The 24452-nt window shown below is 42.3% G+C and overlaps 1 protein-coding gene across 5 annotated transcripts in view; it reads left to right on the top strand.

The window, feature by feature from the left end:
• The window catches only part of ADGRF5 (adhesion G protein-coupled receptor F5), a 120638-nt gene that overhangs the window by 56471 nt on the left and 39715 nt on the right, over positions 1-24452 (top strand). For all 5 annotated transcript variants that reach the window (XM_027772096.1, XM_027772097.1, XM_027772098.1 and 2 more), the window contains exons 3-4: positions 5970-6024; positions 20363-20533. In XM_027772096.1, the coding sequence (XP_027627897.1) occupies positions 5970-6024; positions 20363-20533 (226 nt within the window). The remainder of the gene's footprint in view (positions 1-5969; positions 6025-20362; positions 20534-24452) is intronic.

Raw genomic sequence — 24452 nt, 5'->3', positions numbered from 1 at the left:
GGTAAAAGTTAGTTTAAGTAAAGGGGATGAGAAGTACCCCCTTATTCTTTATGGGAAATATTGAGTTATTTCTTACTTTGTTTTCTCCATGTGACAGAGGTGGCATATTATTAGTTGGAAAATACTATAAGACTGATGTGATTTTCTTTATGTCTCAGCTTCTTCATCTGTAAAATGGTAGTAGTAATATTGATTTCCTAGATTGTTATGAAAATTAAATTGGTTACTATTAATAAGATGCCTCAGAACAGTGTCTGGCACATAATAAGGACTATGTAAGCATTGTCCCTTAGTATTTCTCCGATTGTGGCGATTTTCTACAGATTTGTTTTAAGTATTTATTTGTATTTTATTCAGCCTATCACTATTATTAGAGCCTCAGTGGTACATTTTAGCATTAGAAAGTGTCCTTTGTCCTTTTTGCTGCCTTTTCATTGAATTATTTTGCCTTTTATTCTAATTGTCAAGCCTACTTTCTTACTTATGTTTGTCTGATTGTTACCTTCTATTTTTTGTTTTGCCTTTAATAGATCACTTTGTCTTAATGATTCTCTTGTAAACAACATATGCGTGAGTTTTTTTTCTTTTAAGCCAAGTCTGAGCAATTTTAACACTGCTTAGGGAAGGATAATTTATTCACATTTGATATCAGATTTAAAAATGCTTGATCTTACTTTCCAGATCTTTTTTAATGTTATGTACTTTATTCTCTTTCCACTTTTGGATCTCTTATTATTTGACTTGAGTTGTCTTTGTCTTTTGACTTCTCTCCTGACGAGGGAGGCATATGTCTCCTCTTCCACACTCGTACACAAAGTACAGCGTGTGCAATTACATACAGCAACCTGCTTATAACTGAGGAGGGAAACATGCTTCCTGAGCACTTACAGGGTTTGTGTAAAACTCTCATTACCCAAGTCACATGGAGAGAAAGGCCTTGTGGTGAGCTCAGCAATGGGGTCAGCTGGCTTTCGTGCCAGAGATTTCCGGTGTTCCTGGTTGTCCTTGTATTGGCAGTCCTGGCAAAGCTCCTCCATCTGCCTGGTATTAGGCTGATTAGGGGACAAGCCAGTGACCTGCTGGAGCTGCTGGTAGAACTTGAACTTCATCTTCCTGGAGGCTTCCACTACCTACCCCAAAGGACCCTAATTTTCTTCACTAAATCTGCTCTATAATATCATACATAGCCCAAAGGCTCTCCTGTTGGAGAGCTGCACTTGAGCTAGCCTGATCGGCTTATCCTGTGCTAGGTTGCTACCCAGTTTCACAGCAGACCTTCTATCATCTTAAATGCAACACATGGTGCTGGGCCTTTTATTTATTTATTTTACTTGTGTTAAAATACACATAACATAAAATTTATCACCATTTTCAAGTGTACAGTTCAGAAATGTTGAACACATTTACCTTGTTGTGCAATCAATTTCCACAACATTTTCATCTTGCAGGGTGTGGTGGCACCCACCCTATGACATTTTCATCTTGCAAAACTGAAACTCTGGGGACCAGCAAGTGACATGGTGGTTAAGGTACTGGACTCTCACACAGCCAACTGTGGTTTAAATGGTTTGAGTCCTGGACCTGGCAGCTTGCTTTCTCATGTTCTCTCTTTCTCTCCTTCTCTCTCTGTCTGGTGAATGCATGAACTCTGTAGCAAACTAAAAATAAAAATAATAAAAAAGTGTAAATAAAATTAAATGAACATTTCTTTTTAAAAAAACTCTGAAATTGTACCCTTTAAACAACTCTCCATTTCTACCTTCCCCTAGCAACTACCATTGTACATTATCTCTATTAACTTGACTATGCCTGGTATCTTCTATAAGTGGAACCACACAATCTTCTTGTGACTGGTTTATTTAACTTAGCATAATGTCTCCAAGGTTCATTCATGATAGTGCATGCGTTAGAATTCCTATCCTTTGTAGGACTGAATAACGTTCCATTGTATGTATGGACCACATTTCGTTATCCATTTATCCTTTGATGGAAACTTGGATTGCTGTCAACTGCTGGCTATTATGAATAACGCTTCTATGAACGCGGGTGTATAAATACAGGGTGATGAACTTTTCAAGGTGATGATGTAGCCCAGTCCATCTCAAACTTCAGTATGTAAAGGAACCTACCTGTGAATCTTCTCAAAATAGAGATTGAAAGTAAGTAAGCCCAGGGAAAGCCTGAGTCACTGCCTTTCTGGCAGCACTTGCTCCTTCCCCAGGAGCAAGGCCATATCTGGAATGACAGGACTGTACACTCTCTCTTTGGCATCAGGACCGAGTTTGAAGACCAGCTCATCTCACACTAGCTTTGGAAAACTTGTCAGGTTTCTTTTTCTTCCCGAGCCCAATTCCTATACATAAAATGAGAATAAGTAGCATTTCTTTCATTGGTGTGTTGTGAGGATTAAACATTCTCATATATGTAAACCTAGCACAATGACTAGCACAGAGTCCCAGTGCTGGTGAACTGGTAGCTCTGTTTAATATTCTAGTACAAATAAAGCCCTGTTAATACCCTGAGAAGAGGAGACATTCTAATAAGACTCTTGCACAGATAATTATTTAACATGGAGCAAAATGCTAAATTAGGTCAAGAAATAGAAGAGTGAGTGGAAGGGCTCAGGAGAGGAGGAGTAAGATGTGGGACTGGGGTGCATGGTCTTTGGTGACCCATTCTTGGCCATCCTGTTCCCTGGGGATATTTTTTCCACATGGAAAATGTCACTGCTTATTTCTGACTAGTTGCCTACCCACACCCCAGGCCACTCTCCAACTCTCCCTCCCACAGTTATTTGTAAAGTCATCATGTCTCACAGGTGGGGCATTTCCTGGAATTGGTGACCTTGTCTCTTCTGGCTGAAACTTGACCATCAGGAAATCCCCTCTTGACAGGGTTGGCCTTTGTAGCTCAGATATTCATCAGGGTACCACTATGCAGAGCAGGCAGAGGGAGGCCTGACTGAAAGCTCTGTTTTCTTGTCTGAACATGAGAGCTCCTGACAGAACCTGTGCTCTTTTGTGAGTTTTCTCCAGCACCCAAAGTTCAGAGAAAAGCCAAGTCCTAAAGTCTCCCAGTTCCCCTAACTGGGGTGACACAAAGCCTCAAGACAGCAAGGCTGGTCTCGGTGAGCCCCAAGCCAGCAGGACACAGGGGCCCACATACTTTGGGGACTGCACTCAGCACTTGACTTGCCTCAATATGTCACATTATTTTTCCAAAAGTGAAAACTGGGGATTAGAGGGGGTTAATAGATTTTCCAACTAGTAAGGACTGAGGCCATGAGATTCAATTCATGGTAGGATTCCAGTGTTAGCTCTGTGCTAAGCCAGGTCTCATGACCTGGCAGCCTAGCTCTCAGACCTTCTCTAACCTAAGACAGGCCAAGGTCATTGCTGCCACTGCCTCCAACTCCCCATAGATTTTATTGTTGCCAGTAAGCTTTCTTCCTATTGTCTCCAGTGAGTGCAAGGCTTAAAATAAGAAGGCTATTCTCACAAGAAGTTGTGAATCCTCCCTGCACAACAGGGAGGCAGCAGGTGCCAGGGTGGTAGAAACAACACTTTGCCAAGAGGTGCCCTTGGAGTTTCAGGTGATCACCATGAACATTCAGAGACTCTTCAAAGAGTGGTGTTTCCCAAAAGGTGGACTCATACTGGAGAAGTGCTGATTACCAGGCCAGATTTCTGAACCTTGGTCCAGACCTCCTGAATCAAAAGGGCGGTAGGTCTATTTATTCTCACAAAGATCTGAAGCATGCCGCATTAGAGAACTGAAATGTGCCTTGATCTTAACATATAATGCCAGTCATAGACCTCAATTCTTTAGTCCCACTGGAAAACAGGGAGAATGAAAATGACCTGGGAGAGCTGTCTGCTATCAGTCACATTCTCCTGGGCTGTCTGAGTACCCCAGCTGTAGCCCTGAAGATAGAACAGAGAATGTTCTGTGGTGACCACTTTTTCCTGGCTCCTCGGCCCTACAGAAAATGGAGGCAGGATTGCAAAGGAGAAACTTCCTTCTGCCTGGGCACAGTGCCAAGGTAGGATCCAGGGGAAGCTGGGCAGGAACCAGCTCTGGATGTTGACTCTACACCTTCAGCTCCTGCTTTTCTGAGTACATTGAAAATAACCTCACTTCCAATGAAGCAGCAACTGAGTTCTGAAATTCGAATCCCCAACCATCATTCCTGTATCACTTTCTTCAAAAAGAGCACAGTCCCTTCCCACTTCCTACTGACTTCAGTACATCCCTCCACCAGGAGGTTGACACCTGATCTTTTCCTAAAAATGAGCCTAGTAAGGGGAGGGTGACAAGCCAAGGGCACTATTTATTGAAAAAGAGGAGTGATTGGAAGAGATCAAGGGAAAAGAGGAAAGCGCTAGGTAAAGAGACTGGTCCCCAGAGGCAAATATAGTGTCCCTGGGTATCTCCTGATAAGATGATGCAATGCCTGTGTGGACGCCATTAAAGGCTGTGTAACCTTGGGCAGGTTACTGACCTATTTATGCCTATGTTTTCTCCATACTGAGATGCTGAAAATGACAGTGTCTGTCTCCTAGATTTTCCTGACACAGGGTGTTGAGTTCATCTTAGGAATTACTAAATTTGTTATTGTTATGATGCTATAATAGTAGGCAACATGGATAGCATATTGGACTTTGTCTTAAGTGGTATTCACAGGGGTGTGGAGCTCATGGTAAAGGACATGCCCCTGTGAACAGGGGTTATCTGGGGGGACTCCAAAGAGGTGGGCTTTTCTGCTGAGTCTAGAGGGGGTTTGCACTGGAAGCACATCATAGGAAAACCCTCCTGTAGAGAGCAATGTGCTAAGAAGCCTATGTTAGATCAAAGTAAGGGATAGGAGTGGTTCCGGCTGCAGAACTGGTGGTGATTCCAGCAGCACAGACACTTCTTCAATGAAGTAGCTAGATAATGACAGGAGGTAAACTTCACGGAGATGAATCAAGTGGCAGTGGAGACAGAAGATCCATGAGATAGGCCCTCTGAACAGTGTAATGCCTATTCACTGCTATGGAACCAAACCTATTCTCAGTTCTTTACATTTGTTAATCATTTAACTGCTTAGCAATCTGATGAGGAAGACTATATTTATCCATAGTAAGGCCTGAATCAAGTAACTAGCCTACGTCCACATAGCCATTTTTGGTGAAGTTAGAATTTAAGCCCAACATCTGTCGACTCTTGGCTTTTGATCATTGTACGATGTGATAGTAACTCAATTTTATTAATAGCTTACCATGTACCATATAGTAACTCACTTTGTTTTCATAACAATTTTATAAAGTTGGTGTTATTATTATTATTTCCATTTTTAAGAAAAGAAAACTGAGGTTCAGCAAGGATAAGTAACTTCCCCAAGGTTACATAGGAAGTGGCATAGCCTTGTACCCAGGCAGTCTGATTCTAGAGTTGCCTTAGTCCTTACTACAGAATCCAGCCATAGAACCACTCAAGAAAAAAGACCAGACAAGAAAAATCATTTCTAAGCATGTGGAATGGTTACACAGCCCTAAAACAACAGAAACACTGAGGTGGGGACAGGCTGAGTGCTGAGAGGAGGTCGTGAGACTTGTCTGAAAGGTCACCGAGTGACTCATGGTTCAAACTGTATGCAGACAGCACAAATTTAGAGCATTGTAATTTATACTTCTTGACAGGACTCAAACTGCAGAAACACTGAGAACCTCAGATATGTTGATTTCTTCCGCTCCTGGATCTAGAGACTGTTCTAGGAAAGATGAATTCCTGGGTCACACTGCAAAGGCAACTCCATTTTGTGTGCCGACCATGCAATTACTGTTTGCCTGGCATCCACTGGGCACATGGTACTTACCTCAATCTGCAGCCTTCAACTCAGCTCTATCATTTAGGGGTGTGGGAGCAGAAAGCTGTTGTGAAAATACTTCTTTAACATTAATTGCTATTTTCAAAAACCATTCTTACAGATTCTCCATGAACATGAAGCACTCAGTGAAGAGTCACTAAGGCAAAAACGGGCAGGTATGTAAAGTCTTTGCTTGGATATCTTTAAGTCAAATCAAATGATGTATGTTGCAACTTTCTAAAAGCCAATGATTCATGTAATTCATATAAAAATCCCCAAGCACATCAGGGTCAAGTAGTGCAGTTTGGTTGCTAAAAGTAATCACAAGGGAACTCCATTCTCTCCCACATTAAATGACATTAAATGGACCATGGCAACACATTGCAATCCCCCTTTCCCATCCATTCCCATCACTGCTTCTCATATTCCCAAGATTCCCTGTGGATTTCTTTCCAGTTTCCCTCCAGCATCATGGAAAACTCTACTACTAATCTGGAAGCCTTTCCTTTCACTTTTTATTCCCCCAATTTCTTTAATTTAGCACTTCATTTTATAAATCAGTTTAGCCACTAGGTTCACATCCTTTTCCTGTGTTTTCTACTTCAATTATCCCACTAAACTCCAAAGAAGTGGTCTGATAAATGTAAGACTCAGCCCTTCAGAAGACTGGGGGCAGGTAGAAAACTGTGACCATGGCACACTGATCCCCAGCCCCCAATCTGTGGCCTACATATGCAGGCTAGATTTTTCCAGGACCTGGTCCTCTTTCATCACAGAACATTTCAAAAGCATAAATCTGAGCTTGTCAGAGCCTTCCATAACGTCCTACATGGGCAGACCAGCTCATGGCATGGTGGTTAAGGTGTCTGGATCCCACACGATTGTGCAATTTGAGTCCCAGACCCAGTGACTCAAGGAGCACACCAAATATGCGTGTGTGTATGTCCAAGGTCCCAAGAGGAGTATGAAGGAGAAGAGATTACAGCATGGACATTCCCCCTGGTGAGATGCTTTCTCACATTCATTCTCTCTCTCTCTTTCTGTCTCTCTCTGGCAAGCTCAACCACCCTATAGCAGAATTTTAAAAATAAAACAAACAAACAAAAAAAACAATCAAATAAATCTGCATGGCCTCTCTATTGCTTGGGGCTAAATACCAGTCATCTGCTCGTGTCTCACCAGGCCTCACGTGCTTTTCCCACTTGATGTGCTGTTCCCTTTCACGTAGTGGCTGCTTCATCCATCATCCTCTTTTGTTTCCCTGGAAGACTGTTATTTAAGTCTCGGTTTACATAGGTTACTCCCTTTGAGGCTTTCTGTCTACTCCTCAGTCCAGGAACTGCTTTTCCTGTGTTGCCATTGCGTGGACACATTTCCGTATGACGTTCGTTCGGGCGCATTGGTATCATCTTACTTCCTGTTTGCCATCCCTAGTAGATGGCTCCCTTGAATCTTCTTCATCTCTATAGCCCAGAACCTAGCCCAGTTTCTCTCTCAGTAGATAAGTGAACAATGACGAGTTTGCATATGTCATAGGCACCTGTTTCTGAGTTCCTGTTGATGAGGGTTGTACTAACATTATAGAAGATAAATCTTCTTAACTGTTACATCATAATGGAGCCATTTTCCAGGCACGTCATGACTTCATCTATTCAGTCTTGGGGTCTGAAAGAGACTCTAAGCTGTCAAAGAGAGGAGACTCACTTTAAGGGCAGGAGAGAGGCATTGGTTAGAGCCTTTCATGGTGCAGTAACCCGGCTCATTTGCTGCCCAGTGTTTGACATGATTTGAAATGAGAATTTGAACACATTTTACTAAGCTCTTAAAATACTCATGGGGAACCAGCAGATGGCATAGAGGTTACATCTCTTGATTCCCATGGAGTCAACTATGGTTCAAGTCCCGGACCTAGTGGTTTAAATCTCACACTAGCATATGTGCGCATGTGCCCAAAATCCTAAGAGGAGAATGGAAAAGGGATTGTGGTGTGGCCATCCCCCTGGGGGGGGTGATTTCTTGCTTTCTTTCTCTCTGTCTCTCCAGCAAGCACACACACCATTTAGCAAAAATCTCTCTTTTTTTTAAAAAAAAATGCTCATGGGAAGGTTGAACCCCTCTGGTCACTCTCACCGCTGCCTCTCTTTTCCCCACATTTCTTTCCCCTCCTTTCTCCTCCTTACCCCCTTTTTTAACTTCCCATTTATTTTCTGTTTTAACATTCATTTTGTTATCTATGAGTTCCAACCTGCCCTGTCCTCTGCCTTTCCTGAAGTGACCTGTAGCACACTCCGTACTTTCTGTGCTCTGAAACAAGAGCCATCACCTCTACTCTGTCCTCACAACCTCTTGAACTCATGCTCCCCGTGACAGGTGCCCATTTGGTACTAGGAAAGGCTTTTATCTATTTTTTAAATCATACTATTTGGGGCTGAGTTCTAACCCCAGGTTTTGGCCACGTTCTTCTAGAGCTAAACTGCCAGCTTCCTCAGGAGCAGTTGGTGACTACAGCTATATAAGTAATGTCTTCCTGCACTTCTGAGTCTGCTGTTTATCACCCATGGCAACAGGGTGAGGGGGTAGCCTCAGGGAAGGAAACTACTTCTACACCTAAGATTTAAAATTTCAAAATTTTTCCAAGCATTCTTTCATTCAAAAAAAATCATGCCAATGATAAATCACCATGAAAACACATTTTCCTTTTATTATACATGGTCCTCTGTACTCAGAGGCTTCTAGAAACACTTGAGAAGTGTTAATGAATCAACCCATTATCTGTAGAAGTTAGACTGACCTTGGCACTTTTACAACAGCAGTCCTCAACCTTCCCAGGACCAGGGACCAGCCTCGTGGAAGAAAATCCCTCCACAGAGGGAGTGGGGAAATGGTCCTGGGATGACCCAAGAATACCACATCCACCATGGACCCCATTTCCACCACTACCATGTTGCAATATGTAATGAAACAATCCTACAACAATAGGGTTCACATTCCCATGAGAACCAATACTCCTGCTGATCTGACTGGAGGGGAACTCAGGCAGCAATGTGAGCAATGAGAAGGGGCTGAAAACAGAAACAAAGCCTCACTCATGTGCCTATAGCCCATCTCCCTACCCCGTAACTCCCATCCCTCCATGCTTGGCCAGGTTTGGGAAGGGCAACAGGCCACGGACCAACACCAGTCTGTGGCCTAGCCCCAATAGGCCATGCAGCACCAGTCCATGGTCTAGGGTTTGGAGCCTCTGTTTTACAAATCACAGAAGAAATGATAGTAGAACATCCCAGGCACAAGGTCCCAGGTAAGTGGACTATATGTTGCAATTAAGAACATGATTCTCCAGGAAACTGTTGAAAGAAAGCTATAGAGATGCCTCCTGGAGCCATCTGTGTTCTCCTTGGTGTGTTAATTAAGCGACGTGGTAGGACTGGGCTCTGATTTTCTGAGTGCGATTCTTTTTCATATACACATATACCAGGGGGCTTCAAAAAGTTCGTGGAAAAGATAATGAAGTTATGAGTTTATTTTGGTGTAAAATCTATACGTGGTTTTTTTTTGTGATATACATTTTCCATGAATTTTTGGAGACCCTTTAAATCTCCCTTTCTGAGGTTGTGGCACAAAAGAAGACAAAGTTTCTAACAGAAAAATAATTAAGTCAGAAATTTCTTTTTTGAGAAATTTGACTCACTGGACCCAATCTCTAGAATCATCTTTAAAGACAGAATCAATAGTCACATCTATTGTTAACACAAAATGGAGTTCTAAGTTTCTGGTCAGTTACATAGCCTCACTGGCCTCTTGTTATATAGTTAAATAAACAGAGATAGATTGAGAGAGAGAGAGAGAGAGAATTTCATACACACATACATCCCCAAGTCATTACCTTACAGGGTTGTTAAGAGAGATTAAATAATGTTATATACATATTGCTTTAGAAATGTATGTTTTCTTCTTTTAACAGCTTTTTTAATAATTTAAAATGTAATGAACTGGTTTACTTATAAAAAATAATACTGTACAATTTGAAAGGATCTGATATATCCCTTATAGAGTGAAGATATTCTGTAATAGTCCCATATAACTACGTGAGGGTAGGCAGGTGGATGTCATGACATAGAAAACTCTTTCAAAACTCTGCTGGAGAAGAGAAACCTGCACAGAAACCCAGAGGCCAGAGACCAGGATCAGTGTGGAGCTGACTGATAGAGCAAAGGGTGGTTGTTGGGGATCAGAGGAAGTGATGGATTGAAGCACCCGGAGCTATGTCATGATTCCATCAGGAGTTGGGATCTAGACCAACTGAAGGGATGGCACAGAGCAGTGGCTGATGACAGCGGTCTCCAGCTGACGTAAAACTTACCCAGGCGGTTATGCTTGAATGAATCAGATAGAGAAATTAATGCCCAGAGACCAGCTAGGAAGCTGCAGCCCTGACCGTGGAGTAGGACAGAGAAGAAGCAGAGACAAGGCTTGCCAAAGACATGTTGAGAAACAGAACAAAAGGACTTGAAGATATAAGGGTGAGAAGAACGACCATCCATATGATTCTCTAGGAGCCCACAGCCTGGGGGACTGTGTGCTGGGGAGGCCAAAGGTAGAGACTAGAGTTGGAAGGAAAGCTTATTTTGGAGGTTTGCTCATAATTTAGTCTTCGGAGAAATTTTCATAGGGGGCTGAAAGTGAACATTTCTTACTGATCAGAAGTAATACAAATGTAAATTTGGAAAGTTCTTCACTCCAAGTTTCTAAGCTTGTCTAGAAAGGGTGCCCTGGGGCCTGGTGCTTCAAGAAGAATGACTGGTAGGAGACAAAACGGCAAGAGATGGGAGTCCAGGATGTCTGAACCCTGTACTGGATGTGCTTACATTTCACACCTATGTGGTCAGGGCCAAGTTCCTACCAGATTGGTCTGCGGCTGCCAGTGCGGAAATCCTGAGCTTTCTGCAGACGTGGCAGCCTGGGGGGTGCTGGCCGTTTTTGATCTGGGTCCAGAAAGGGGCATGCATTTCCCAGGATATGGAACAGATTTTTAGGCTTTGAAGGGTACAATCCGTTCTGTGATAACACGTAGCCTTGAGTGCTCTGAGCAGGTAGAGTGAGATGAATGGATTGGTGCCCTCTGGCTCGTATGTGGGTTTGGTTTTAGCCTTGACTCAGTGTTGGGAGTTTTACTCTGGAAAATTTCTGATTAATGTTCTTTTTGTTTGCTTGTTTAACTATCCTAAAGCTGAGACCTGATCAGAATAGTGTCAGTTTTTCATGATGTACCAGCACATGTCTGCATGCAGTATAATTGTCGTGTCATTATAATCAGTATCATGTTGTTAGTGGCTCCTATATTCCAGGTACTTTGCTGGGGTTTTCATACAGGAACCCAGCTCCTGAAAGACAATTCTGCAGAGAACGTATTATCCTAAATTTATAGATAAGCAAGGTGTGGCTCACAGAGTTTAAATGACCTACTCTGGCAAGATGTCCCACCCCCATTCATTCTGGCTCCACAGTCCATGCTCATAGTTAAGGCTTATAGTTTTCAGGACCAACAGATGGCATAGTGGTTTCATCTCTGGACTCCTAAGTGGTCAACCACAGTTCAAGTCCCAGACCTGGCAGCTTAAAACTGACACCGGGCACGTGTGCATGTGTGCCCAAAATCCTGAGAAAGGAGAATGGAGGAGAAGGGATTGTGATCTGGTCATCCCCTCAGGGGTAAATTTTTACATTCTTTCACACTGTCTCTCCAGAGTCCACACGCCCTATAGCAAAAATTTCTCCAAAAAGAAAAAAAAAAAAAGAGAATAGTTTTCAATATGTGTTTTCAATATGTGTTTCTGATTTTTCTTTTTTCTTCACAAGGACTGATTTAATGATTCTTGGAGCAGTTTTTTTAGAGAGAGGGGAACTTGCATGTATATCTTCGTCTTGCTAGATAAAGAAATTTTTAGAAAGTTTATTTATTTCATGAGAAGGAGAGAGAGAGAGATCCTCAACACAGGTGGTAGCTGTGTTTTCACACTTCAGTCCACCCCAGCGTCAGCCAGCCAGGATCACAGACACATGTGTGTGCCAGGTGTGTACAAGGAAACCCAGGGACATGAACTCGGGGTCTTCGCCATGTCTAGGTGGAGGGAAAAAACTTTATATGGGGAAAACTTTGATGATCTTGGTATGTGACTAGCTAGTAGAACTGATTCTTTTCTCCAGACTTCACAGTCCAGCATTTCATGACACAGTACTGTGCACCTCGTCTTCATTCCACACTGCAGTAGGGCATACCATAGCCTGGGCCTGGGTTTTTCCCCTGTGTGGGCAAGCCTTTCTGAAAATTAAAGGGAAACAGGACTCTATGATTAGGTCTGCTAAGCAATAGCTGGATAGGATACCATGAAGCCAAATTGCCACTTTATGGAACATGCCAAGAAACAAGCAGAAGAACAGGCATCTTATGATGTTGACTTGCTCCGAGAGCAAGGGGGAGAACACAAAGAGCGAAATCATCCGTGATGAAGTATTGTCTCCTTTGGTCAAGAGAAAACCAATCCAATCTCATTTCTCCTAGATGAAGTCAGCAGGCTTCTTTAGTGGTGGGAGATTAATTTATGCACCTAATAATACGGCTCCAAATCTGAGGTGGTGTATTTCCCACCAGCGTTGCCAGGCAAAAGTAGTATTGTTTGTTTAAACAGCTGTGATTAAGAACCAGAGCTGCTTGTCACAGCTTGTGGCCAACTTTCCAGAAATGTCTCTTTAAGATAAGTGCTATGTGGCTGGTAGTGATTTATGGGAAAAGAGAAGGGAAATTGTGGTTGGTTTGTGCCTCCTGGGCATGTTGCTAGGCCTTCACCTGTGACACTGATGACACCTGGAATTTGCTGCCTTCCACTCAGGACATCGGTGAGCCAGACAAATCTAGACAAATAACACCAGGGTTACAGGAGCCCAAGGAAAGAAAGCACATTAAATTATCAGGCGTCAGACGGTGCAGAGGGGGCAGAAAAGGTGGAAGGGCATCTAAAACGCACACACAGAAGTAGGGAGCCATCTTCTGGTCCTCCTGAGTCCTTGCAGTCCAGGGCAGGACAAGAGCCATGCTCTCCCAGGCTCTGAAGTTCTCAGGTTTAGGAGGGGCAGGAAAGGCTGGGTTTGGTGTGTGTGTGTGTGTTTTTTTTTTTTTTTTTTTTTAAACTAGACTGTATAACTGCTTTTATCACCAGGGTAAGACAGGCAGTTACAAAGTAGTTAGAAATTTCTGAAAGGGTATTTTTTTATATTAAAAAAGCTTATTCTTACATAAATACTGTCTAATACTTCATTGCAACAATACATTTCTTCTTTTGTTGTTTAAAGAGAGATTTTTGCTATAGGGTACATGCATTCACTGGAGAAACAGGGAGACAGAAAGTAAGAAATCATGCCCCCAGAGGTAATGGTCATGCTGCGATCCCTTCTTCATTCTCCTCTCTGGATTTTGGGTACACATGCACATGTGCCCAGTGTGAGTTTTAAGCCAGCAGGTCCAGGACTGGAACTGTGGTTGACCACATGGGGGTCCATCTGCTGGTTCATCCACCCCAACCTCTAGGCTAATCTGAGGAGAGGGAGCAGAGTATGTTCCAGCCAACTCCTACGTGGATGGTGCTGACACTTGAAGGCCACCCCACTCAAATTCAGGGGCTCACCCTGCCCTGGGACTCGTTTCTGCCTGCCCCTAGGACTATAATACCATTCTAGGCTCTGGAGGAGAAGCAATGACCCAAATCAGCTGTTTCTTACTGCTATTATTCGAAAGAGCCAAGGTGGTTGCTGCCTTGCAGTTTCCACACTTGTTTATTCTCCCTAGAGAAGCATTCTTCACATATCTTCTTAGTTCACCCTCATTTCATCAGAGAAGCTGCTTGAAGTTTACTGCTTTGGAAACCTATTTTCTCATCATTCTGCAAAACATTAGCAGCCCTATTGTCCATGCCACTGTTTCCTATGTATTTTTCTCCATGCCCAGTAGAATGGCCATACATTGGGTGGCATGATGGTTAAGGCACTAGATTCCCAGATGGCTAAGCATAGTTGAAGTCCCAGACCTGGCAGCGTGAAAAACATTCTAGGTGTGTCCATGTGTGTGCCCAAAATACTGAAAGGAGAAATGGAGGAGAAAGTATTGCCGTGTGATCATACTCCATGAGAGGTGCTTTCTCACTCTATCTTGTGAGCTCTAATAACTGCTTTTATCACCAGGGTAAGACAGGCAGTTACAAAGTAGTTAGAAATTTCTGAAAGGGTATTTTTTTATATTAAAAAAGCTTATTCTTACATAAATACTGTCTAATACTTCATTGCAACAATACATTTCTTCTTTTGTTGTTTAAAGAGAGATTTTTGCTATAGGGTACATGCATTCACTGGAGAAACAGGGAGACAGAAAGTAAGAAATCATGCCCCCAGAGGTAATGGTCATGCTGCGATCCCTTCTTCATTCTCCTCTCTGGATTTTGGGTACACATGCACATGTGCCCAGTGTGAGTTTTAAGCCAGCAGGTCCAGGACTGGAACTGTGGTTGACCACATGGGGGTCCATCTGCTGGTTCATCCACCCCAACCTCTAGGCTAATCTGAGGAGAGGGAGCAGAGTATGTTCCAGCCAACTCCTACGTGGATGGTGCTGACACTTGAAGGCCACCCCACTCAAATTCAGGGGCTCACCCTGCCCTGGGACTCGTTTCTGCCTGCCCCTAGGACTATAATACCATTCTAGGCTCTGGAGGAGAAGCAATGACCCAAATCAGCTGTTTCTTACTGCTATTATTCGAAAGAGCCAAGGTGGTTGCTGCCTTGCAGTTTCCACACTTGTTTATTCTCCCTAGAGAAGCATTCTTCACATATCTTCTTAGTTCACCCTCATTTCATCAGAGAAGCTGCTTGAAGTTTACTGCTTTGGAAACCTATTTTCTCATCATTCTGCAAAACATTAGCAGCCCTATTGTCCATGCCACTGTTTCCTATGTATTTTTCTCCATGCCCAGTAGAATGGCCATACATTGGGTGGCATGATGGTTAAGGCACTAGATTCCCAGATGGCTAAGCATAGTTGAAGTCCCAGACCTGGCAGCGTGAAAATCATGACAGGTGTGTGTGTGTGTGTGTGTGTATGTGTGTATCCTCCCAAAATCCTGAAAGGAGAATAGAGGAGGAAATTGTGGTGTGGTCATTCTCCGGGGTGGGGGAGGGGATGGTTTCTCACTTTCCCTCTTTCTGGTGAGTACACACACCCCCGGCAAAAACCTTAAAAAAAGAAAAAGAAAGAAAAAAAGCCCTGCCAGACATTAAACTTTAAACCGTTTGCCTCCAGCATAAGGATGGAAGACCATGAAAGCAGGGTTTTGCTTTTTTTACTTATCCTAGTCCTCAGTGCCTGGCACGGTGCCTAAGAAATAGGTACTCAATAAATAGAAAACTTACATATAAATCACAGAACAAATGAATGAACCTAGTCAGGCTTAACATCAAAATCTGTGTCAATGACAACGTGCTACAATATATTTTTCCCGAATGTGGATTTCTAAGACATTTATTATGATGAATGGAACTGAACAAGGTTTTTACATAACCTTTCCATTTATTAATCACCTTGAACTTCATCTTGAAGTTGATTTTAAATTAACTTTAGAAATTCTGCACCAAGTTCTAAAGACACGTTTTATGATCATATCTTAATATTTACAGCATATTAGGGTTAACAAAGTGGTCACGTTCATGATCTTCATCCATTTGAGTTGTGACAGGGTATAACTAATAAAAGATAATAAATAGGGACTGGACGGTGGTGCGGCAACTTGACACTGTGATCGGCAAGGCTAAACCGCATGGGAAGGTTCTAGATTCACCTCCAGAGACCTCCTTGAGTACTCAGAGTACCTGTATACCCATGAACTGGGACTGGCTAAGGCTAGACTGCAGCATAAGGACCCTATTGGACATGCTCTCTCTCTCTCTGTTGCTCATGAAAGAAATAACCAGCAGGTGGTATGGTGGTTAAGGCACTCGACTCCCATGTGGTCGACAACAGTTCAAGTCCCAGACTTGGCAGCTTGAAACTCATGCCAAATGTGTGTACATGCATGCCTAAAATCCTGAAAGGAGACTGGAGAAGGGATTGTGGCATATTTTCCACCTTCCCTCCCTCCCTGGGGAGATGATTTCTTGCTTTTTGTCTCTCTCTCTGGTGAGCACACACACTCTATAGCAAAAAATCTATTTATAGGGAACCAGCAGTTAGCGTAATGGCTATGTCGCTGGATCCCCACGTAGTCGACTGCGGTTCGCGTACCGGACCCGGTGACTTAAAACTCACGCCAGGCGCGTGTGCGTGCGTGTCCAAGATCCTGAGAGGAGAATGGAGGAGAAGGGATTGCGGCGTGACCATCCCCCCTGGGGGGTGATTTCTCGCTTTCTGTCTCTATGTCTCTCTCTGTCTGTCTAGCGAGCGCACGCGCCCTATAGCAAAAATCTCTCCAAAAAAATAAAAATAAAATAAAATTAAAAAAAATAAAAAATCTATTTATAAAAGAAAGGACTTTGGAGTCAGAAAAATTTGGTTTCAAATTTCAGCTCTGACACTTACTATCAATGTGGCTTCAACTTTTTGAAACTCAGTTTTGACATCTGCAAAACAGAAGTATGAATACTGTCCTCATGGCATGAGAAGCTACTAGATGATAAATGAATGGCAGCTCTATTGTTATTGCTACTATTATGATCATCACCTTTTCTCTATCCAGTACCACTGGAGAGAAGAGTGAACAAGTGTCAGCCCCCCCTCTCCCAGACAAAAGAAGGAAAATATAAGCAACTATACTTTGAGACTGCCTGGTTGTCTGTCCCCAGAGAAGCAGTAGCAGCAGGTGTCCAAAGTGAAGGGAGAAAAAAAAATAAAAGCAAAAAGTCAAAAACAAGTTTAGGTGCTAGCATTGGCTCTCCAAGAATATCTTCATGTTTATTCATTTGTATTAGAATGTCCAGTCCCAAGCCTGCCTGATCATCAAGCTAGCCAGCAAGGAATTGGAAAATGCAAATTTCTGGGCATAACTATGAAGAGTCAACTTCAATTCACTGCACTCAAGCCTACAAAATGTGTATGTGTGTGGTGTTCTCCAGGTGTGCATGGTCATCAGTCAAGTATGGGAATCACTGGAATAGATGATTTCTAACAGCAAACCCATAACCCGCTAAATTATGATGGTGTTTTTGAGTTCGCTTTGAAGGATCAATCATTTTCAAGAAGAAGGTATTTCCTTCTCTATTAGAGGTTCCCCATTCTCATCAGTCTCTAGGGAGAGGTGATGCTTAGGGTTATTCCAACACTTTCAGAAGCTGTTGAAGAACACGAAAGGTGGATGGGAAAAAGAGGTCCCCAAGAGCTGGTGCTGAGATCAGCAGCTGTATAAATCTCATAGAAACAGGACAAAATTGCACAAGCCTTCATTTTTAGCTTTCTGTGTGTTTGGCTCAGCTCCTCGTAAAATCCTAGCAGAAGAACTGCCTTGGTTTTAACAGAAAATAATGCTTCTATGTATCACCAAGTGGTGTCCAGGCACGTGGTCTCTGCAAAGAGCACAGAGAGGTGGGTTTCAGGCCAGATCTGACCCTCAGGCAACCATTGATCTTATGCTGCCTTCAGACCCCGGGATGCGACAATGCAGATGAGGAAGGGGTGATATGGGATTGTTACCAGCCCCACCCATCTGAAAAGCAGCTACTGTCCAGGAAATCCTGTTTACGTTCATGGCAGGAGAGTAGACTGGCCACGATAAAGAGGATCCTGGAGCTAGTGAACCCTCTGAAGGGTATAAACATTGCTGCATTACTTGTCAGGAAAAAGAATGTACTCTAGGCAGTCCTTGTAAATAGTAAGCAGCCACCCTCCTTGCAAATGTTCCCAGTGGCCAACATGCAATGTTCAGAACTAAAAGCACACAAATTAAGATGAACAGTTCTTCCAGGAAGCTTGTTTTCATCATGGAACCATTTGAGAATCAGAAAGAAAACAGGAAATTTGAGACAAAGTCATAGTATCATGACAGACTGAGATTTCACATTAGGTTTTTTGTTTTTGCTTTTGTTTTATGTTTTTGCCATAGGGTACATGCACTTGTTGGGATGGGGGGAGGGAGAGAGAGAGAGAGAGGAAAAGTGAGAAATCATTCCTTTGGGGGAGGGCCACACCACGATCTCCTCTCCCCCATTCTCCTTTTGGATTTTGGGCATGCACACACACTTGCCCAGAATGATTTTCAAGCCTCCTGGCCCAAGACTTGAACCATGGGCAGCCATGTGGGAGTCCAGCACCGTAACTACCACACCATCTGCTGGTCTCTTAGACTGGGTTTTAAGTCACTTTACTTGTGAGTATATTTTTATAAGGAGAAAATATATCTTTAAATTCATTACTAACTTTAAAAATAATCTGCATAGGTTCTTTTATATAGGTTGAGTTAATTATATCAAGTTGGATGATGTGGAAATGAAATAATTCTCAATAAGGTTGTTGAGTAAAATTAATCCCTAAGACAAATAAAGTACACAACTCTAAGAGAAAAAGTATTATAATTTTGTACCATAAACATTAACTAGTTAGGCTTTTCCACAATAAACTTACTCTAGTTTTCACACTAATTATCTTTGGAATAGTTAAAATACATTTTTAAAACATAATTATTTTAAGACCAACAAATGGCATAATGCTTACATCACTGGACTCCCATGTAGTCAACTGCAGTTAGAGTCCTGGACCAAGTGGCTTGAAACACACTGAGCATGCCCAAAATCCCTAGAAGGAGAATGGAAGAGAAGGGATTGTGATGTAGCTATCCTTCCTGGGGGGTGATTTCTCGCTTTCTGTCTTGTCCTTGTCTCTGGTGAGTGCATGTGCCCTATAGCAAAAAATTTCTCTCTAAAAAGTAAATAAATAAAATTATTTAATTAACTTGATTTATTTATTATTTTTTAATTTGACCAGAGAGAGAAAGAAAGAGAGAGAGAAGGAAAGTGAGAAAGCAAGCCACCACCCAAGACTTAAACCATGGCTGACCATGCGGAAGTTCAGTGCCCCAACCACTATGCCATCTGCCAGCCCCATTAAAATAGATTTTATAATAATATAAAAAAACTATTTGAGGTGACATATTTGTTAAGGTACTGGACTCCCATCTGGCTGGCCATGGTTCAAGCCCTGGATCTGGTGATGTGCTTTCCCACTTTCCCTGTCTCTGTCTCTCTCTGGTCAAATTGAAAAATCATAATAATGAATAAAATAAAATAATTATTCAAAAAAGACCTCCAGAAGGCTTAAAAAAAAAAAACCTATTTGTCCTTTTAGAAAGTAGGCCATGGTATTATATATATTTTACCATGAGATTAAAGTTCTTTCAGATTTGACTTAAATTTTATAGTAATAGTTTTACGTCTTCACTAATATTTTCCTCATTCAACCAATAAGACAAAATAGCCCCAATGCATATATAAAAATTCTTATTCTTTTTCTAAGGTTCATCATTAACTACTAACTAAGTTTCTTATTCAGTTATATAATCCAGCTGAGACTGGGTCAACGATTCTGTCAGTAACAGAGAGGTGACTATGACTTTACTGAGGGAGTAACCAGTGTAACAAGAATGGATTGGATATGTATTTATTATGTGAACTTCATATCATATGGAAGAAAGCCATGTGCAGAGATAGAAACAATGCCTATAAGCTTATGAACCTTACAGCCAGTGGCCCATGCCATACGGAAAACTAGAGAAGAATAATTCCAAGACTGCAAACACACACAAATACATATATAAGAATACTTCAAAAAATCCATGGAAAACTGAAATTATAATGTGAGGTTTATTTGGTGTAAAATATTTAAAAATCTTTGCATAGTGTTTTTCATAATACACGTTTTTCCTGAGCATTTTAAATTGATTGACTAGCACTCTAGATGAATCTGCTTACTAACCCACACCTATTCCAGGCAGGCCAGATTTGTTGAGCATCTGTCTTGTTCTTGACATTGGAGATACCAAAATAGAACAAAGATACATGACATGTGCATAGACTAAGAATAAAGTCAATTAGCTGAAAGACTTTTCTCCAAGGTCTTTAAGCCATGCTTGGTTTGGCTCTTTGAATATGTGTATACCAATTGAAAGGTACTGGCTTGTTCCTATGAGTTAGGACTAGGGCCTTTATTGTCTGAACTGTCACTAGATCCTCTGTCCTTGCTCCTCCTGCTTCCGTTCTGGCCTCAGTAAAGTCCATTCTCCACACAGTAGTCCTTAGGCACCAAAGTGGAAGGTAGTAACTGGTGGTGAGCAGACAAACTCTTTTTCTTTCTTAAGGGCTCATTATAAATTTTCAAGAGCTGATATGCCCAGTGTCCCCCTGTACTGGTCATTGCCATTAACTGCTGAAATATCTACTATGATCTTCATCTCACACAGGAAGTTCTCACAGCCTTCCTGTCTTGCATTTCAGTTGCCACAAGTAGTCCTGCAGCTGAAGAGTTCACTGTTGATATTGAGATCAGTTTTGAAAATGCATCATTCCTGGAGCCTGTCAAGGCCTACTTAAACAACCTCACTTTTCCAATTCAAGGAAACAACACGGACCGAGTTACTGATATTTTGAGCATAGCGGTGACAACAGGTGAGTAATACTCTCATTACAGAATGGATGTTTGGATGTACCAAGGGAAAGGCTATCTGAGCTCCCTACTATCAGAGCAAATTAACTTAGTAGGAAAGTGAAATGATTCAACAGGCCTGATGTGCGATTTGATGACTTCACAGCCTTGCAGAATGAAGCATCTAGTGGTAAACTCTGCAGCCAGAATGTCCTCATTTTATTTGGTGACCCATGGGTTGGTTTGATGGTTGTCATAAAGTGGTCTCAAGATAAGACCAGGCCCTTCCTGACAAACTACTGGACCTTCTCCTCCCTTGAGCAGGCAATGGATAGTGCAAAGGTTGATTTAGGATATTAGCAATAGCAAGTTCCCTTCCCTTCTCTTTGGCATCATAAGTCAGGATATAGAAACAAGGTATGTGCCTAGATTGGAAGGAAGACAGTAAGCAGAACCTTACTGGCCATTGGGACTCTCTGGTTGCTGATTCCCTCAAAGGTCACATTAGCTCCCCCATGTTCCAGGGACCATCACCTGAGATTTGGTATCCCATAGAATGTGAGATATGGCTATCTCTTGTCCTAGAATAGGTTCTCTTTTTGTAAATTGAAAAGCACTGATAGATGTTGGATTTTATATTCAAAAATGGAGGCAAGAATACAATTCTTGCTTTTCAATGTGTTTTGAACACTCATATTTCAAATAGTCTATCTCAATGTCAGATTGTGTATCTTTTTATTTTTGTGTTTCAAATACCAAAGGACACATGCATGAGAAAAAACACTGCCCAATGGGGCACAGTCATGCCACAATTCTTTTTTCTCCTATTCCTCTTTCCTATCAGGATTTTGGTGACACACATGTACCAGGTATGTTTTTCAAGATACCAGGGTCAAGATTTGAACTGCAGTCAGCCATGTGGGATCTAGCTCCCAATGCACAATGCTTAACCACTGTGCTATGGGGCCAGTTCTCATTTTTAGTTCTTAATGTATGCTACATGCACTTGACACAGCTCCCTTATAGCTACTTTTGAATGCTATTTCCCACCAAATTCTACTATTAGCATTTATTTTCTTAAGTTAGTGGTTTTCCAAACAATTGCCAGTGCACATTGTAAGTCCTGTAGCAGTGAACTCAGGCAGTGTTTCTGAAATGTGTATGTGCACAGAAGTCTTTGTCCATAGGACGTACCACAGTACTAGAGTATTTTGGAACATAGATGGGAAACACCTCTCTATGTTCCCACTCAGCACAGACCTTTCACCTCTTAAATAAATAATTAGATAAATTTTTAGTCAATTTTGTCTTGCTTGCTAATTTTTAAAAATTAAAACTTTGGCATGTACATAGGTGTTAGAAAGCAAATCTACTAAAAAAATGTTCTTTGATTTACTGGTTAAACAGCTTGTTGTTGTAGACAATCAAATTTTAGTCGTGAGTTTAGCTTATGTACGCTCAATTCACACATACATTCTATTATCATTATTTCTTAATTTACATTTAATCACTGTACATTTTTTTTTTTTTGGAGAGATTTTCACTGTAGGGCGCGTGCGCTCACCAGACAGACAGAGAGAGACAGAGATAGAAAGCGAGAAATCACCCCCCAGGGGGGATGGTCACGCCGCAATCCCTTCTCCTCCATTCTCCTCTCGGGATCTTGGGCACGCACGCACACGCGCCCGGCGTGAGTTTTAAGCCGCCGGGTCCAGGACGTGAACCGCGGTCAACTACGTGGGAGTCCAGCGACATAGCCATTACGCTAACTGCTGGTTCCCTACATTTTTTAAGAGTATTTTTGTGTTAGAGTGCATGCACCCACCAGAGAGACACATAGAGGCAGAGACAAGGAGAGGGGAAAGTGAGAAATCACCCCCCATGAGGGATGTCTGTGCTTCAGTCCCTTCTCCTGGGATCTTGGGCACACACACATACGTGCCCAGCATGATTTTCAAGCCACCAGGTCCAGGACTCAAACTGCAGTTGACTAGGTGGGAGTCCAATGATGTAACAACTACACCATCTGCTGGCCCAATTACTATACATCTCTACAGTGTACAAGATAAATTTTCTAAGCATGGATATAGCTCATATTCGGCAAGTCAAAAACATGACCTTATACATTATTATCAACAGTAACTTTTCATTTTTGTGTCTGTTAAATGTTTCATCTATTTTTTTCCCCTGATTTTCTCAATGCACTCCTATTAACAAATTCTTAGATTTATTTTGTTGAGGTGACATGACTTCAAGGGGCTCCACTGGTTAAACCGTTTACAATACTATGTTAATGGGCCAGCCTATAGCTAAGTGATTAAGGGAGCTGGATCCCATGCAGGCAATCACAGTTTGAATCCTGGCTCCAGTGGCTTAAAAGACACATTATGGATGGCATAATGGTCACATCACTGGACTCCTATATGGCCAACAGTGATTTGAGTCCCAGACTCAGAGGCTTGAAATTCACATGCAGCATGTGTGTGTGCTTGCCCGAAATCTTGAAAGGAGAATAGAAGAGAAGAGATTGTGGCATGGCTGTCCTCTCTGGCAGGTGATTTCTCACTTTTTGTCTCTGGTGAACACAAGTGCCCTATACCAAAAACAAAAAAACCAAAAAGACACATTGTGTGTGTGTGTGCTTACATGCCCCAAATCCTGACATTACAGGGAAATGGAGGAGAAGGAATTACAGCATGACCATACCCTATGGGGTGGCGGTGCTTTCTCCCTGTCTTTCTTTGGTGAGCACATGTGCCCTCTGGTAATTTTTAAAGTTTTTTTTTTAATTAAAAAAAACAGAAATTGATTAGAATCACTCTGTTTAAAGGGTATTTTTTATGTCTCCAATGGGATCAGAATCCATCTGGGCTGTTCTTATTTGACTTGATATATAAATAGCACAAAATTCCTTATATTTTATATTTGTTACCCATTGCTGAATAACAAATTGACCTATAACTTAGCATTATCAAACAACAAATATTTATTATCTCAGTTTTTGAGAGACCAAAATGTGGGAGCAGAATAGCTGCAAGGTTTTGGGTTCGGGTTTTTCATGAAGTTCTAATCAAGCTGTCATCCTGAGTTCATATGAATGCTCAACTGGAGCTGGAAAATCTGCTTCCAAGCTCATTCATGTGGTTGTTAGGAGGCTGTGGCTCCTCACTAGCTACTGACTGGAGACCTCAGTTTCTCACCATGTGGGTCTCTCCATGACACGTCTTCATGCCATTGCAACTACCTTCCCCCAGAGTGAATGGTGAGTTATGACAGAGAGAGAAATAAGTGGGGTGGGGTGTGTGGAGAGAGTACAACCAAGAGGGAAGCTACAGTGTGTTGAATAACCTAACTTTAGAAATTCCATACCATGGGACCAGCAGTTGGCGTAATGGCTAGGCCGGTGGACTCCCATGTAGCCAACCACGATTCGCATCCCAGACCCAGTGGCTTAAACTCACGCCGGGCGCGTGTGTGTGCATGCCCAAGATCCTGAGAGGAGAATGGAGGAGAAGGGACTGTGGCGTGGCTATCCCCCCTGGGGGTGATTTCTCACTTTCTCTCTCTCTCTCTCTGTCTTTCTGGCGAGTGCACGCGCCCTATAGCAAAAACCTCTCCAAAAAAGAAAAAAAAAAAGAAATTCCATGTCATCACTTCTGCCATATTTTATCAGTCACACATAGACCAATTCCACACAATGTGACAGAGTGCTACAAAATGGTAAGGGGAACCAGCAGTTAGCGTAATGGCTATGTCGCTGGACTCCCACGTAGTCGACCGTGGTTCATGTCCTGGACCCGGTGGCTTAAAACTCACGCCGGGCGCGTGTGCGTGCGTGCCCAAGATCCTGAGAGGAGAATGGAGGAGAAGGGATTGCGGTGTGACCATCCCCCCGGGGGGTGATTTCTCGCTTTCTGTCTCTATGTCTCTCTCTGTCTGTCT

This window comes from Tupaia chinensis, unplaced genomic scaffold, assembly GCF_000334495.1.
Source record: "Tupaia chinensis unplaced genomic scaffold, TupChi_1.0 Scaffold000252_1, whole genome shotgun sequence".
Classification (NCBI taxonomy): Eukaryota; Metazoa; Chordata; class Mammalia; order Scandentia; family Tupaiidae; genus Tupaia; species Tupaia belangeri.
The sequence above is the reverse complement of the archived record's forward strand: the minus strand, read 5'-3'. Positions and strand labels throughout refer to the sequence as shown.